The sequence below is a fragment of the Python bivittatus genome, unplaced genomic scaffold (genome assembly GCF_059951505.1).
Source record: "Python bivittatus isolate LINGU-HERP-01145 unplaced genomic scaffold, Pbiv_v1 ctg000700_np1212, whole genome shotgun sequence".
NCBI classification, from domain to species: Eukaryota; Metazoa; Chordata; class Lepidosauria; order Squamata; family Pythonidae; genus Python; species Python bivittatus.
This window is the reverse complement of record NW_028277098.1, coordinates 1,384,005-1,401,424: the sequence shown is the minus strand read 5'-3', so window position 1 is coordinate 1,401,424 and position 17,420 is coordinate 1,384,005. Positions and strand designations below refer to the sequence as shown.

General features: G+C 37.0%; 1 protein-coding gene across 1 annotated transcript in view; it reads right to left on the bottom strand.

Moving 5' to 3' along the window:
• ADCY10 (adenylate cyclase 10) overlaps window positions 1-17,420 on the bottom strand; it is a 94,793-nt gene that overhangs the window by 58,825 nt on the left and 18,548 nt on the right. The window contains exons 8-13 of the mRNA XM_088153430.1: window positions 12,842-13,033; window positions 12,116-12,237; window positions 10,300-10,376; window positions 9,671-9,860; window positions 8,095-8,150; window positions 5,151-5,304 (exon numbers count right to left, since the gene is read on the bottom strand). Coding sequence (XP_088009556.1) covers window positions 5,151-5,304; window positions 8,095-8,150; window positions 9,671-9,860; window positions 10,300-10,376; window positions 12,116-12,237; window positions 12,842-13,033 — 791 coding nt within the window. The remainder of the gene's footprint in view (window positions 1-5,150; window positions 5,305-8,094; window positions 8,151-9,670; window positions 9,861-10,299; window positions 10,377-12,115; window positions 12,238-12,841; window positions 13,034-17,420) is intronic.

Below are 17,420 nucleotides of genomic sequence, written 5' to 3'. Positions count from 1 at the left end.
CAAAGACTCTCAGTGAGTGGCTTCTTTTTAAAATTAAGAAGAGGGGGGAAAAAAACACTATTTTAAAGGATTTTAATTTAAAAGCAAAAAGCTTACAAGACTGTGATTCAAGAAAATTTTAAATAAATAAAGGGGACGGTGATTAAAATATATATATTTTTAATATATATATATATATTTAAAATATATATATATATTTATGAAAGTGCCTTTGAAAATAGCAATAGTAATTAGACTAACAGACCAACCTTCGTGGGAATGCTGACTGTTTATTATTAAGGACAGTACAGGTAGCCCTCAAGTTATGATCATTCACTTAGCAACTGTTTGAAGTTACCAGGACACTGAAAAAGGAGACTTATGACCAGTCCTCAAAGTTGCAGCTGTCCCAGCACCCTCACGGTCACATGATCACAATCTGGATGCTTGGCAACCTGTTACTTACAACCAGTTGCCAAGTGCCCCATGATCACATGATCACCATTTGCAACCTTCCCTGCTGGCTTCCCCCAAGCAAAGTCAATAGGAAGGCAGCAAGGAAGATTGCAAGTCACTGGGGTAAGCTTCCCCCCTCCCCAGTCTTTCTTTGCTCACACACACCATGCCCTCCTTCCCCCCTTCACAAGCACACACCCCACACCCTCTTTCCTCGCCCTCCCTGCGCTCGCATACACACATACACCACACACCCTCTTTCCACAGCCTGTTAAGTAACTAACTTTTAAAAGGAAAAAGGGATCTTTTAGGTGGAGATTGAATGAGATGTTGTTACAAAAGGAAATGGTAGTGGAGGATTGCAAAAAGAAGTTAAAGGAATTTTTTGACAATAATCTTAATAAAAGCACAGAAGTAAGGATGGTTTGGGATGCAAGTAAAGCTTTTGCAAGAGGATATTGTATACAACATCATAGTGAATTTAAAAAGAAAAGGCAAGAGAAAATACAAATGAATTGGGATGAGATTAAAAAAAGGAAGAAGAGTTTAAAATTCCCCAGGGAGGACAACTATCACTCACCAAATTAAGCTTTTACAGAGGCAACTGTTAATAGTGAGAGAGATGGAAATAAAGATGAACTATGCAAAACGAAGAAATTTTGAATTTGCAAATAAACCAGGGAAATGGTTGGCATAGAAGCTGCAAAAAGAAAAAGAAAAGGAAGTGATATTAAAGTTACAATAAAGTAATACTGTAATAACAGATAACGCAAATATGGGAAATGTGTTTCATCAGTATTATACTACTTTATACAAAGGACAAGAAATTTCCTCAGAAAAAGTGGATGAATATTAAAATAAACAGAATTTACTGAAGATTACAGAGAATCAGAGACAAATTTTGAATGGTCCTAAAACAATAAGGGAACTATGTGAAGCTATCAAAAAGACTAAAACAGAAAAGGCACCTGATCCAGATGTGTTGCTGGCTTCTTACTATTAATGTTTTGAGGATGAGGTTTTACAACCTTTACAACAAACGATGAATTTTATTCTACAGAATGGAAAGATTTCTGATAGCTAGAAAGAGGCTAATATAGCATTAAGACCTAAAGAGGCACAAGATTTGACTTTAACAAGAAGCTATTGACCAATATTGCTATTGAATAATGACTATAAGCTGTTTACCACGATTTTGGCTGAAAGGTTGAAGATAATTTTACAGGACTTTATTCATGAAGATCAATGCAGATTTTTACCTAAAAGACAATTACAAGATAATATTAGACATGTTTTTGGATATTTTGGAATATTTAGAGCAACATAATGAAAAACAAGCGCATTGATATTCTTAGATGCAGAGGCCTTTTTAAAATAAATTTTATTAAATTTCCAAAAGGTTAAAATACAAGAAGGCAGTCAGGCGGGTGGGTGGGCAGGCAGGAGGGGAGGGGAGGGGAGGGGAGGGGAGGGGAGGGGAGGGGAGGGGAGGGGAGGCGAGGCGAGGCGAGGCGAGGCGAGGCAAGGCAAGGCAAGGCAAGGCAAGGCAAGGAAAGGCAAGGCAAGGCAAGGCAAGGAAAGGAAAGGAAAGGAAAGGAAAGGAAAGGAAAGGAAAGGAAAGGAAAATCAATAAAGAAAAGGCATAGAAAAAGAAATAGAAAGGTAGTTTCCAACTTTCTTTGGTACAGGTATAAATGTAAGATATATTCACCTCTTACTCTAGTATCTAAAAATTTGCATAGTAGAAAATAATTTTTAGTCTAGAATTCAAAAAAAATCATAGACTCAATCTATTTCAGCAATACATATGATTTATACAAGATATTTCTAGAGGTATAAGATGCAGAGAAGGCCTTTGACAATATGAAGTGGACTTTTTTGTTTAGAGTTCTGGGACATATGAACCTTAGAGATAATTTTATTAGACGGCTAAGATCGATTTACACTTCTCAGAAAGCACAAATAATTGTTCATGGAGAACTAACAAAACCTTGTGAGATTCAAAAAGGGACAAGACAAGGATGTCCTCTGTCTCCACTTTTGTTCATTTTAGTTGTTGAGGTACTGAATTGAGACATAAGACAAGATGATAGAATTAGGGGAGTTAATATTAAAAAACTAACTTATAAGTTAAGAGCATTTGTGGATGATTTGGGATTAGTTTTGGAAGATCCACTAGAGGGAGTAGACACATTAATGGGAAAATTAAAGGAATTTGATATGTTAGCAGGTTTTAAGATTAATAACTGGAAGACAAAGATGTTAACAAAAAATAATGAAATTGGAAGATTACATAGAACTGATGGAGAAAACTGGTTTTAAGACTGAGAAAAAAGTAAAATACCTGGGTATTACTATGACAAATATGAATTGTATGCTATTTCAAAATAATTATGTTAAGACGTAGAATGAAATTAAGAAGGACATGTTAAGATGGGAAAAATTAAAACTGCCACTGTTAGAGAAAATCTCTGTGATAAAAATGAATGCTTTGCCAAGAATGATGTTTTTGTTTCACACAGTACCTGTTTTGACAACTGCTGTACCATTTAAACAATGGCAGAAAGATATATCTAAATTTATATGGCAAAGGAAAAAACCACAAGTTAAATATAAAGTGTTACAAGTTACAAAGGAAAAAGGAAGACTAGGTTTACTGGATTTCAAATTGTATTTTGCTGCTTGTTGTTTGGTCTGGATGAAAGAGTGGGTGTTGCTGAGAAACAAGAGCCTTTTAGAGCTAGAAAGTCACAACGTGAGGTTTGGATGGCATGGATATTTATGGTACGATAAAGTTAAAATTAATGTGGATTTCAAAAATCATTTTATTAGACATGCCATATTGACACGTTTATGGAACTCAGCTCAAGAAGAATATCAAAGAAGAGAAACAGCAGACAAAGACAAACGGTTGATCTACCAGGAACTATTGGAAAACCATCAAATGGAATTTAAGATTAAATCAAGAGAGCAATTAATAGCAGAAGAATATAATTGTCAATGGTTTTCCCATTTAAAGTTATCAGAAAGATTCAAAATGGACAAAAAGACTTAGAATATGGAGTAAAGTAAGACAGAATTTGAAGTACAAAACAGAGGAAAAACAGGTTAAAGAATGTATGATAAAGCAAGCTAAGAATTTTGCTTATAATATACAGATGGATCAATGGGAAATATGTGGTTAAAAGGGTTGAAATTTATATTGTGTTATGATCTCAAAGAGAACTTTTATAAAGTGATGTATCATTAGTATGTGATGCTAGAGAAATTATTTCGAATGTATAAAGGCACTTCAAACATATGTTGGAAATGTGAACAGCAGGGACATTTTATCCTGCTTAGTGGATATGTAAAAAAGCTAAAAACATGGATTCAAATACATACTTTGATACAGAGGATTTTAAAGATTAATATTCAATTGAAGCCAAAACTTTTCCTTTTAGGACAAATGGATAAACAGAAAAAAAACCATGGAATATTATTTCACTATATGATTACTACAGCAAGATTATTATATGCACACAAATGGAAAGATTCAACACTACCCACTATGGAGGAATGGTTAGTGAAACTGACAGGTCTTGCTGAGATGGATAAATTAACTTATTTGATTAGAGAAAAGACACTATCTTTTGGTGACTGGAAACCTCTTGTGGACTTTTTAGGTAAAAATGAAAAAAATGAGCCTGTGATTTATGGTTCTGATAATTAGACAAGATAGACTATAGAAAGAAGAGTATTATGATGTAACTTTAGAGAGAGAGGTTAAAATATAATTGTACTTATAACTGCTGTGAAAAATATTGGAAGCCACTACTTTGTATCTTTTTTCTTTCCTTTCTATTTTTAACTTTTTTTCTTTTCTTGCACTTTTTGTTTTCTTTTTGATTTCTTTGTCTCTTTTCTTCTCTATATTAGTTTGTATTAGTTTTTATTTTTTTAAAAAAGTGTTAATAAAAACTTTTACATACACACACACACACACACACAGACACACACACACAGAATAAAAGAGATATTCAGATGCCATGATGTATCTATATCTACAAAGATTGGAATTCTGCAGGTAAACAGGTTTTTCCTGTTACACCCTATGGAAGCAAAAGTTGGACTTGAAGAAGCAGGATAAAAAAAGTATTTATGCTTTTCCATCTGATAAGCACACAGGGAACATAAGGCAAAATACCTATATAATAAAAATGACAACTCGAACAACGACCTCCAGCTAATTATTGGTTTTCCCATTGCTGGTGACACTGGGTAAGATGACAAAGGACAGTCAAGAGTCTATCACTTACTACCCTGAAATTACTCTGCATTAAAGGGGGAGGGGGCAGGCAGAGGACACCAACACTGACTGGCTTCCTTGTTGCGATGCAGTAAAGGCAAGCTATGGGAAGAGAGGCGGCACTTTTTAAATCAACATACTTTCCTCCTGATGCCAAGATGGGAGGAAAAGCAGATCACCACTGCTGTGAGGAATAGACCCATGAATAAACTATTTATCACAGAAATGCCATCAACCTCTAGTGATTTCTTTTCAGACCCATGGAGTCTTAGTACCACTGACACTTCTCTTTGCTCAGGAGTGCACACACATAACAATATACTTGCAGTGCTCAGACCTGAGCCAGCACCACGGAAAAATGAAAAGATTGGAGAGAAGAGGGTGAATTGCTAAAAATATGTAATCAGCAGAGGTAAAAAGCACTAACTTTTGGCCAGGAGCCTGTCCTAAAAAGGCAATTTCAACTATTAGTTGACTTTTTCCATATCCCATGAGACCTTCATATATTATAACATGGCTTAATTTAGATTCTTTAAATTTGTCCAGTAAGCTTTCAAAGATGTCAGTCTCTTTCTTGCGACCTGGAAGAAAACAATAAAGGAGAACAAAGAACAAAATAATAGTTTTGTACACTAAAACAGATATTCACAAAATGAGTTAGCTTTTGAATGAGAAATTATATCAAATAATTACTATTGCATAGTTGGTGGCATACTGGAGTATTCACCGTGGTTACTAAACACAAGAGATATGTGTATGTCTCTGTATGTATCTCTCTGTGTGTGTATGCATGCAGAAGAACCACAAATCCACATTTAGAGAATACTCTAACCTCTTCTGAGGGTCTTTAAAGAAACTTTTCAGCAACTTCCTTCCAGAAATTTCCTTCTTCTATAGGTTTTGCACAATAAACTCTGCCTACACAGTTTCTTTGATTAATACAAAAAATGTAAAATCCAAAATCAGCAATGGTTGAAGGCTAGGCAGCAAAGAAAAGGCGGTCTCCTGTCTATATCATGTGGGTCATATAGCAGGTTTGAAAGGCTTAGAGAAGAAATGTGGGGCTAGAAGTTGACATCCCTTTGACAAAAGAAAAGCATGGGGATGTAATGGCAGATAGACAAAGGAGAAAGTGCTACTGAAAGTGGAGAGAGTGGTAATATTGAAGAAATATGGGAAACTGTTGGAGAAGCTGGTAGAGTTGGTGATATGGGAAGATTTTTGAGATGAGGAGACTTGGCAGAGTTGGATTAAACAGACTTTAACTGGGATGGACTGAGAAGTGGAAAGAAGGAAACTTGTGATAAGTTGACAGCATGGGAAAAATGACAGAAAGTGAGAACAGGATCAGAATAGCAAAGACAAGAGGAATGGCACTTATAAACTTCTGAATTCATGAGGGGTGAAAATAATGTGACTGAGAGCTAGAAAGAATTGCAGCTAAAGGGCCAGGTAGAAAAGTGGCTGGTACAGGAAGATTAGATTCTCCTCCTAAATTCAGGTTCTCCTCCACTTTAGCAGCATCAAGCTTGTGCAAACATGAGGCCCACAGAAAGAGCAAGTATCAGATAGTGAGGAAGGCTGAGCTGCTGGACCTGGGAGCTTGTAACTGAGAACAGCTAGCTGGACCAGGAGGCCACAAGTCCTGCCAGCAAACTTGGGTGGCTTCAGAGGCTAGGACACTGACCAAATTATAATTGGGAGTACCATCACAGAAGAATCACCATCCAAGGTCAGGCAGTTCTAAATGAAAGAAAGACTGGAGAAGGAGGTCCCTCTAGAATGAGAAAACAGAGGGGTGAGGGTTCCTGCCTTTGTCAGCCTAAGTGAGAGAGGGCTGGGTTGGAGTGGGACCAATAAGAAGTTTTTTAGGATAGGGATTGAGAAGGGGCAGGTAAGAAAATGGGTCCCTCTGAAGTGAGAGTGTAGATTAAATGTCAGATGGGTAGATTTGAGTGGCCAGGAGCCAGAGATGCAGTCTGTCTAGATAATTATGGTGTTAAGATTATTGCAATGTACTCTACATGTGCTGCCTTTGAAGACTACTTTAAAAACTATGCAGAAACTGTAATTGCTGTAATCTACTTCACTTGGATTCTACTCTTCTAGTGCACACATTCCAGAGTTCTTCCTGCACATGAGATTTGGGGAAGAGCAGAAGCCTATGTTGTCTTGGGGTGGCACGTGCCCTGTGAAACAGCTTCCTACTGGAAATCTGGATGGTACCATCACTCCCCATCTTTAGAAAAGCTGTTCAAACAAGAGCTGTTCAGAAGGAACTTTGGTTAAAATCTGTAATTGGCATGCCTGTTATTTTTTGTTTTGCGACAGTAAATTATTATATGGTCTGTTGGTTTTAATATATTATTATACTATATTATAATAATTATTATTATTATGGTTGGTCACACAGCCAGATGTTTAGACTGGATTTGGCATTTTTATCCACCTACCAAGTCCTTCTTCCCAAGGACCTAGGATAGGCAAAAGTTGTTGTTTGCTGGTTTGATGGTGTTAAAGGTATAGTTGCAGGATGTGAGCTGTTCCAAGTAAAGCTGCTTTTTGCAATTGACTGATGATGATTTTGTCAATGCCGATGGTCTTCAGGTGGTGCTCCAGATGTTTTGGGATTGCACCTAAGGCACCTATAACTGTTGGTACTACCTCTGCTTTCTTTTGCCATAGTTGTTCTACTTCTATTTGCAGGTCTTTATATTGTGTGATTTTCTCCAGTTCTTTCTCTTCTATTCTGCTGTCTCCAGGTATTGCAATGTCCACTATCCAGACTTTTCTGTCTTTCTTATCAACAATTGTTGATAAGAAACAACAATTTGTTGATAAGAAAGGGGTTTTGTGTTGTTGTTGTTGTTGTTACAGTGCACCACCATGAGTCCACGTGCAATGTTAAAAAATCTTGAGTTTTTATCCTTTTTTTGTTTTTCTGTTTTTACTTAGTGTTTTATGATGTTTATTGTTTTTATGTATTGTATGTCACCCAGAGTCAAGCTTTGTGAGATGGGCGGCTATATAAATTTGTTAAATAAATAAATGCGTATGAAATCAAATAAACAAATACATGCAACTGTGCATTTACTGGCAATACTTCTTAAACTGCCACATAGTTATACCCACTATCACTGAATGTAACAGCTCTGATTTCTGAGTAGACATCTATAGAATTGTTCAGTAATGAATATCTGAAGATATGCATAGATGGAACATTGGAATTCTGGCACAAAAGCTCAGGGCTATGCAAGGCTATGCAGATTAAATGTGATACACAGGATAAACAAACAGATGTCTCATAAACCCATAGCAAGCTTGCTCTAATATCCCAGTAACTGATTGTTATGGTAGATCAGTTCACATACCTAGTAAAGGGTAATGTTCAGATCTTTCCTTGGTTAAATATGCTTTGTAAATCATTCTATTAAAAAAATGGGGGTGGGGGGTGGGGGAGAGACAAGAAAATGAAATCTGTGCTAACATTTTTCAAATTGCCTTGGATGAAGAACTAATAGTAACATCGATTCTAGACCAGTTGCAGCTTCCAGATGGTCTTCAAGGGCAGCCCCAACAAAGGATGACCAACATAGAGGTGACTGTGAGCAAAGATTCCCAATCCAAGAAAGACTATAATTGGGGCACAAGATGGATCTGTTCAAAAGCCCTCTTAATTACAGCCACACTTGCTCTTCAAGCAGGAGCTGTGAGTCTAAGAGGAGCCCAAATTATCAATCAGCCCTGAACAGGGAAATGCAACCCTTCAGAACCAAAGATGGAATATCTCTGAAATCAGAGGGCTCCCACACCCAAAGCCATTTCATCTTCCTGGGATTAAATTTAAGACTATTCTTCCCCATCCAGACTGTCACAGCCTCCAGTCACTGAGAAAGAAACTCAGCCACACCTCCTGTTCAGCCGAGATTTAAGATACATAGTTGAGTATCATCTTCACACTGATGATACCTGATTCTATGCCAATGGTTGACTTCCCCCAGTTTCATGTAGATGTTAAATGAGGAGTGGAGAACTGTTAATCCTTGTGGTGCCCACAATGGAGATTCCTGGGTCTTGATCTCTCATCACCTACTACCATCAACTAGAACTGCCTACTTAGGAAGGAAAACCCCTACAGAATTCTGCCCTCCACTCCCAGTCCTCGCAGATGGTCCAGAAGGGTACAATGATGAATACCTAAAGCCACTGAGCAATGAATCACAACATGAGGATTGCACTTCTCCTATTCCATTCCTGCCATGGGAGCAATCCATACGGATTTGGTTCTGTACGTGGGCCTGAACTCTGACTGAAAAAGTACAGAAAATTCATTTCCTCATGAACTCTCTGCAAGCGCAACCACTCTATCCTCTTAATACTCCCCTCTCCAAAATAGGAAATGTTGGAAACAGACTACTAGTTATCTAAAACTGCTAGGTTGAGTGATGGCTTTTTGAGAAGGGAACACACCACCACCTTCTTCAAGATGAACTGTACCCCCTTTCAAAGAAGCATTCCATTACATTGTCCTCCCCTCTCTACAGATCTATATCATTGCAACAGAAAAAAAATATGTATTATTTGCTTCATAATGTGTAATATCATTCTAAACTATTTCTTTTGTTTAACATATATCCAATTGGACATGAGCAAAGATTTGTTGTGCCTGAGAGAAGAAATAGTGAAAATACTATTTATTTGGTGTAACTTGTAGTCACCAAAACTGCTGAAACAGACAGAAGAAAGGATTCTGTCTGTAGAGATAACAAGGAGGATATGAGGAAATCATAGTCCAGCAGAAGAGGTCTTTGCAAAACAAACATCAATTTGCCTGCTTTGCTGAGAGCTGAATCTATTGGAAGGGAAGTTTCCTGGGTCTATTCTACATTCAAAACTTTAGGCAGCCAGAGCAAATTCTTTTCCAGCTATCAACAAGGCAATACTTACGTTTTCTCCGTAATACCAAGAAATTGATAGACTGTCCCAGGATTCACAACACCTTTCATCTCAACAAATGGGAGTTCTTCAAAGAAGTAGGGTGGCAGTTTGGATTTGGAATAAGTGAGTGCATCACAGCTTACTAATCCTGGATAAAACATCATCAACCGTGCAGCAAGGTTAACTTTCCGCCCAATCACTAACATGGAAAGAAACAGAAAGAAGTCCTCAACTGCATGTACATTTCTCCTCCAGCAGTATTGCAAACAAGATGAGGTCTAGGACTGAGCTACCTAAAACAACTGCCTAAAGTAACTTTTGTATAGAATAGTACTTTCATGTCAAGAAATGATCTGGGTCCAAGGAAGGGCATGCTATTCTAAAAAGTAACCCATTCCCAAATTAGAGAATGAGGCCCATGCAGTACAGCTAGGACAAACAGGACAAAGGTTCTGAGGCAGAAATATGAATAAATAGCTAAAAGAAGTTGCACTAAGAAACGTAGGCTCTGGTGGGATAGATGAGGAAGCACTGTTTGTCACGATCTTTAAGAGTGAGGTGGGAGCTAATATTTTATCTGTTGCACCAAATTTCTGGTCTTGGGCATGGAAGAGTAAAGAGATTCATTACAGCTGCACCTGTATATTCATGCCTCACACGATGACCAACCACTCCACAGAAAACTGGTCCACCGGTGACCCCAATAGAGACAATCCTGCAACACAAAGAGGAACAAAAAGTAACTGAATTCACAGAGGGGGCAAGAATCTCTCTTGAAAATGATAGGCTGTACTGGACCTCTAAGCTTCACTAGATTTCCTGGGACAATTACTTACCTGCACTTATCTACCCAACATGGAATCTACAAAGAATTCTGCTTAAGGTCCCAGCCACTCCATTTTATACCATCCTCACTACTATCCCTCAGTTTCTTGTTCCATTCTTCAAACTCATGCATACACCCAGCATCCACTGAGCATGCTCAACCATTCTTGAGCTGCTTTACAATTTTCTCTGAATGTTTTTTTTTCATAAGATTTTCTGTAGTTTACAAACCTTGGATTGCCTCAGCAAAGATTGCTATCACCTTCCTTTTGTGCCAGTGATGCAGTTTTAGATATATAAGCAATGCCACTTATAGTCTGCATTCTGGACACAGAAGAATAAAAGGTAGGAGAGATACATCTATTTTGTCATGCAAAAAACATAATAGATGTTTCTTATAAACAAATGGGAAAGATGCCACTCTGTTTATCTGAAAAATGACTAAACCATCTTTCTCCTAAATATTATAACTTTAATACAGGAAAAGGGATCATATTCTCTGAAAATATGACATTGGAGGTAGATAAATTGTCTGTTTATCTTCCTAAAATGGGACATAATTTTAAATGAAGGGTTGCCTTTGTTTTTGGTAAATATAGGCCATGTCCCTACTTGAACCTAACCACAGTATGAACAAGTCCCAACAACCTTTTTCTACCATGCCTTCATCCTTAACTCATACCTGATGCAGTCAATTAATTAAGTAGTCCTTAGCTATTCTAACATTGTAGTAACTCTTCTAGTGTTAGTTGTTTTCCACTCATTTCAAGAAGCAACAAGTCATGGCAATTTGGATATGGGTACAATCTGACACAATTCACTGACCATTGATTGACTGTTGCAGAAAGAGGAACCCTAGAGAGTGCCTGTGGCAGGATAGGGGCTCCCAATGGGAATAGCAAATTCTGTGTTGATATAATTTGCTGTTATCTCAAGGAATGGTGGATAGCACTTTCTCTCAGCCATAAGGAAGAGTCCTAGATAGGATTAAAATGCTAAATATGTAGTGTATCTATTAAGAAAATATCAAAGCTTTTAAAAAATTAGACTTGACCTTATTTGAAAGATAAACCAGTACAATTCTAACATCTCTCCTATCACTTGGGATATTTTCACACAACCCCTGGCCCTACCCCTCAAACTGTTTGGTTCACCACCAGCATTCTTCCTCCATGGCATTTTCAACATGGCACTTTGTTGCAGGAAGGAGGGAGGAACTATCCAGGGTGAGAGGAAGGATGAGGCAGCTTCCTATCCTGGACCTCTAGGGAACACACTGCAAAACTTCCTTCACAGTGCTACTCTGGAGCAGGAGATAAACCAGTAGTTAATTGACTCAACTTCCCAAGCCCCATGTTGGCCTCCCACAGTTGTATGGATGTAGGGCACAGAACGGATCTTAGAAAGAAAGAATGCTTATCTGTAGAAGGGGCTTTAGTTTGCTGATTGTCCCAATAGTTTTCCCTAAAGCTTAAACCCAAGTCTTAGCTGATGCATCTCTTCATGATGCTATGAATACAGAACTAGAATTGGGGTACAGACATGGCACTCCTCGATATAGCAAGTTAGGGCATGAGCACTACATGTGATCAGATGTATGTCAATGACATCCCACTCTCACCTACTTACTTTACTTTCATGAGTGCTGTGGAACAGAAAGCATGAATTTTATGGGCACTATCGAGAGCATTCGTGCTTTCATCGGCTTGTTTATCTCCAGGAAGACCAAAGATGCAAAGAAAAGTACAGCCCTTTATGGAGAAGGGGAAAATAAAACATCAGAGAAGACTGCTTCAAAGAATAGGTAAATACAATTCATAAAAGATATTTACTTATTTAGTGTTGCATGCTGTTTTTCAGGTCAAGGTATCCTAAAGTAGTCTAAGTAAACTTATCATACAGTACCGTAAACACATGTATTACAAAGCATAATAAAAGAAACAAGGCTGAACAGTAGAAACAATATAAACCAAGAAAAGCACCTAATGAAATGGAGCATTACTATGTTCACATACTAATTCCATATTTTATTTTTAAATTTATTTTATTTATTTATTTTAGCACCTTGAAGATGCTCCTGTACATCAATATCTTTTTGATCACCAGCACCTTGGAAGATACTATTATTTATGAATTTGGTTTTATTGTATTTTATACTATTTTATTGTATTTTAATTAATATTTACTTGTTTTTATTATAAACCGCCCAGAGTCACTTCCTCATGAGATGGGAGGTGTCCAAATTTGATATATATATATATATATATATATATATATAAATAAATAAATATTATCGGTTAGTTTTATTGAAAGTTCATTGTTGTGCTTTGTGAGGTACTTCTACAGGAGACTCACTTTGTCAAACATGAAGACTTTATTAATCTTGCCACCGAGGGGTAATATTGTTCCAGTGATCATACTGTTGGCATCTTGGACAGCCTTACACAGATGGTGTGTGTTGGCATTTTCTTCAAACTGCATATTCACAAAAACAATGGTAACAGGACGTAGCTCTGACAAATAATCTAGTGGCTGGTTATCATCAATCTGAAAAATAGGAAAGGAGCATTAACTTTTCACAGGAACTTGAGGAGAAAAAAACTATATTCAAGCATATTACCCTGAGCTGAAAATTAGTTATTTTCATAATCAAGAAATTCTTTTAAGAATTGGATTTCCTCAAAGTGGACATTTTATCAGAGATTATCATAATTTTTCTTACAACTGTTTTCTATACTACTTAATGAAAAAAATAAAGAAAAGTTTTAATTTTATAGAGCAAGGATATACTCTTATCATAAAGTGGAAAAAAGAAATCCTATAAGGTACAACTTTCTGATTTATCTCTGCTTCCATGTGATTCTTTGCTTTAGGTTTTAGATTAGGATACCATTAGTCTTTAACGGTACCAAAAACTTTAACTGTACCAAAACTCCTTGTGATTTTGGAGCAACAGCTATTCCTCTGGAGATTATTATTGAACATCCCATTGATTAATGAGAGCAGCCATTTTGTTCCATGAATACATTTTTATGTATTTAACCAACAATCAGGAGTCTACTTCAGTTTGGTACTCTGTTTGTAAAAATGTGGCATAAATATAAGTATATATATATATGCACTCAATATTTGTATTGATCTCTGCTCAATTTAAATTTGATAAATATTCTTCTATTGGCATTTTACAATGTTAATGTACCTGAATGTAGAAAATTGGGTATCATCATCTAATGCTCTAGGTGGCTTGGATAATGACTGGCTTAGTTTAAAGAATGTGTGTTCTAAATTAAATTTGCAGGCAAACAAGTTATTAAGGTCACAAACATAAATTAAAACAAAATATAAGGCAATTAGCTACACTGTGAAGGGGAATATTCGAACTGTGGAGTCCTTGGGGTTCTCTGAGCTTGGTTATTTTCTTGCAAACGTTTCATTACCCGGCTACGTAACATCTTCAGTGCTAGAATGGAATGGGGTTTTGCTCTCTGTTTATAAATTGTGGCATGCCCTGCCAGTGTTGGCGGGGGTGTGAGTTTTGTTTTGTTGTATTTTTTTCCTCTGGTAGTTCCTTGATTAAGGTATTGTTTACTGCTTGTATGTCTGGTGGTAATCTTGGTGTTAATCTCTGCTTATCTGGGTGATGATTGCTGGTGAGATGTTCTGGTCTTTTGTTTTCCTTTCTATTGTCTCTTTTGAATAGTGTGTAGATGTTGTTTATCTCTATGTGCCTGTTGATGGCTGCCTTGTCTGAATACCAAGCTTCCAGGAATTCCCTTGCCTAGTTGAAAGTATGGTTAAGTCTGTCCATATGTTGTGAGAGTAAGGAGTTTTCATCATGTCTTCTGACTGCTAGTTGGTGTTCATGGATGTGCTCTGCAAGCCTTCTGCCTGTCTGTCCTACATACTGTTTGTTGCAGTCCTTACACTGTATGTTGTAGATGACTCCTGTTTTTTCTTCTTGGGCTACTGGGTCTTTTGGTTTGCTTAAGAAGTTTTGGAGGGCTTTAGTTGGTTTGTGTGCTACGGAGATGCCAGGTGGTTGTAATAGTCTTGTTGGTAGTTGCTGAGACACTTCTGATGTATGGCAGTGTTATCCTTTTCATAGCTTGTGTTGGTTGTGTTGTAGTAGGTTGAGTGTTCAGGCACTTTTTGATAAAGTTGTGTGGGTATCCATTTTGTTGGAAGATGCTGCACAGGTAGTCTGTTTCCTTTTTCTGTTTTGGGTTGCTGCAATGTGTTTGTGCTTGTTTGAATAATGTTCTTACACAGCTCCTCTTGTGGGAGGTAGGGTTGTTACTTTGGTAATGGAGTACTTGATTAGTGTGGATTGTCTTCCGATAGACTTCGGTTTCTAATTTGCTGTTGTTTCCTCTGCTGATGAGGATATCCAGGAAGGGTAGCGTGTTGTTTTCTTCCTCTCTGGTGAATTTTATTCCTTTGAAGATGTTGTTAATGATTTCATGTGTCTTCTCTAGTTGTTCCTTTTTTATTATGACAAAGGTGTCATCTACATACCGGATCCATACTTTAGGTTGTGTGGAAGTGCTATAGTTTCTAGGTGTTGCATTACAATCTCTGATATGTTAGTATATTTGTCCATCAAACTGAAAATAGGTAGTGAGGCAGAGGTTGATGATTCTGGGTATTTCAATCTGGGTATTTCAATCTGGGTGTATTTTGTTAGGTCGGGGGTATTGTGTAGTATTGCTAATATGAATTCTTTCGCTAGTTCTGGGTTTATGGATGTAAAGAGTGCTGTGACATCAAATGAGACCATAACTTCATCTTCATCTATGTGTACATCTTTGATTTTCTGGAGGCACTGTAGTGAGGAGTTGGTAGAATATTCACTCTTCTCTGTGAGATGTCCAAGCTTTTTTGTCACTTCTTTTGCTATGAAAGAAAACAACCAAGCTCAGAGAATCCCAAGGACTCCACAGTTCAACCCTGAGCTACACATATTCACTTCTATTGGTAATATTCTATTGGTATTGGTAAGACACATGACAATTTCCCCTATGTGGCAAATTTATGTATTTGTTTAATTTAGGGATAGACAGCCTTAATCCCAGGAGCTACATGTGGCCTTAAATCTTTTCTTTAATGTCCTCATAACCTCCTAAGATCACATCAACCATTTAGCACTGAATTAGACTGGTATATCCCATTGTTTTTTAAAACAAGCACTAAGATAGCTGTTTTAAGTCTCTGATTGGCTTAATGCACCTATTTTAGTTTTTTAAAAATACAAAGAGAAGGGGAAGGGGAAAAGCAGACTCAAATCAAAATAAAATACTTTTTTATTTTATTTTATTTATTTATTGCTTGCTTGCCAGTTTGGTGTAATGGTGAAGGTGCTGGCCTAAAAACCAGGAGACTGTGAGTTCTAGGCCTCCCTTGGGTGTTAAAGCTGGCCGGGTGACTTTGGGCCAGTCCTTCTCTCTCAGCCCAACCCACCTCACAGGGTGGTTGTTGTAGGGAAAAGAGGAGGCAGGAGTATTAGGTATATTTGCCCTCTTGAGTTATTTATTTATATTTATGTATATAACAGGCGGGATTAAATAATAATAGTAATAGTAATGGTCAACAATCAGATGTAGGTACAATTCAGCAACAATATTACAGGGAGGAAAGGGGAATGAGATGCAGGTAACTGTGCAATTTACACAAAAGAAGGGAGAAAGAGGAGGAAAAGCAGGTAAGAGCTAGAGTACCAGACCCTATTTAAAGTATATGTAAGGCAGTGGGAATTGCAAGAAGTGCTTAACTGTTAACTAAGTACAATACTGTATTGCTGAATGACAGTCTAGTAAAGTATTAAAATACTAATTTATTAAAACATTAAGTTAAATAAAGTGATAAAATGTAGAAATAATACATTAAAATAATAAAATTCTAGATTCTTGTGAAAAAGAAAGTATACCCTCTTTGAGTCCTATGGTTTTACGTATCAGGGCATTATAACTAAGGTGTACTTAGTTTTTCACACATGGCTTCTCCATGTTGGCTTTCTTTTTGTAAAAGATATGACGACATGGTATAATATGTCATGTGTTGTTGTTCATCTGAGGTTGTATTTACCTACTTTTGAGAACTGCTAAGGACCAGATGATTTTTATTATGTCCTGATAAGTAAAACCATAGAACTCAAAGAGGGTGTACTTTCTTTTTCACACGACTGTACCTAGAATATTTGAGTATAATTGATGATGCTTGCTTAGTACCTATTTAGTTGTTTATTATGATACTAATTTAGAGTTATATAAGAGGAGGAGAGAGAAAAAGAGAAGGGAAATAAAAATAAAGTAGTTCAAGGACTTTGAGTTATCAGGCTCAGCCTGAAGTTAATTGCTGCAGTGACAAATTTAGCTACTGTGTGGATGGTGTTACACTGTGAGTCGGAAAGGAGGTACAGTAGTGGATATAGAAATGGTCCATTCTCTTCAACACTTATCATAAAAGGTCCCTGCAGATTAAATTACAGTCCCACCTCCCAGTAATATCAGGGTGTGTCTGATATAACGTAGAGGTATATTCTTTAATATTTCAATAATTAAAAATTCCCAGCCCCACAAAAAGACCAATGGCCTAATATACATATAGATGCATTTATCTATTTATTCATTTATTTCAAGCATTTATATGGCTGCCCAACTCAACCAACTTGACTCTGGGTGGCGTACAACAAATATAAACAATCATATTGTATATCAAAAAGTACAATAGTCTTGAGAAGAATTAGATTCCTGGAATGGTATTTGGTTTTTAAAAAGTACATATACCTTTGTGCTTTATTAAGTGAAAATTGTTTTAAAATCCTAAATCTCACATTATATAGATAAGGTTGAATTAACAAGGCCTTCCAGGCAATGCCACCCCCTTCCCCGCAAACTTTCCAAACATGGAACTACTGAAATAAATATTTGATAGACCA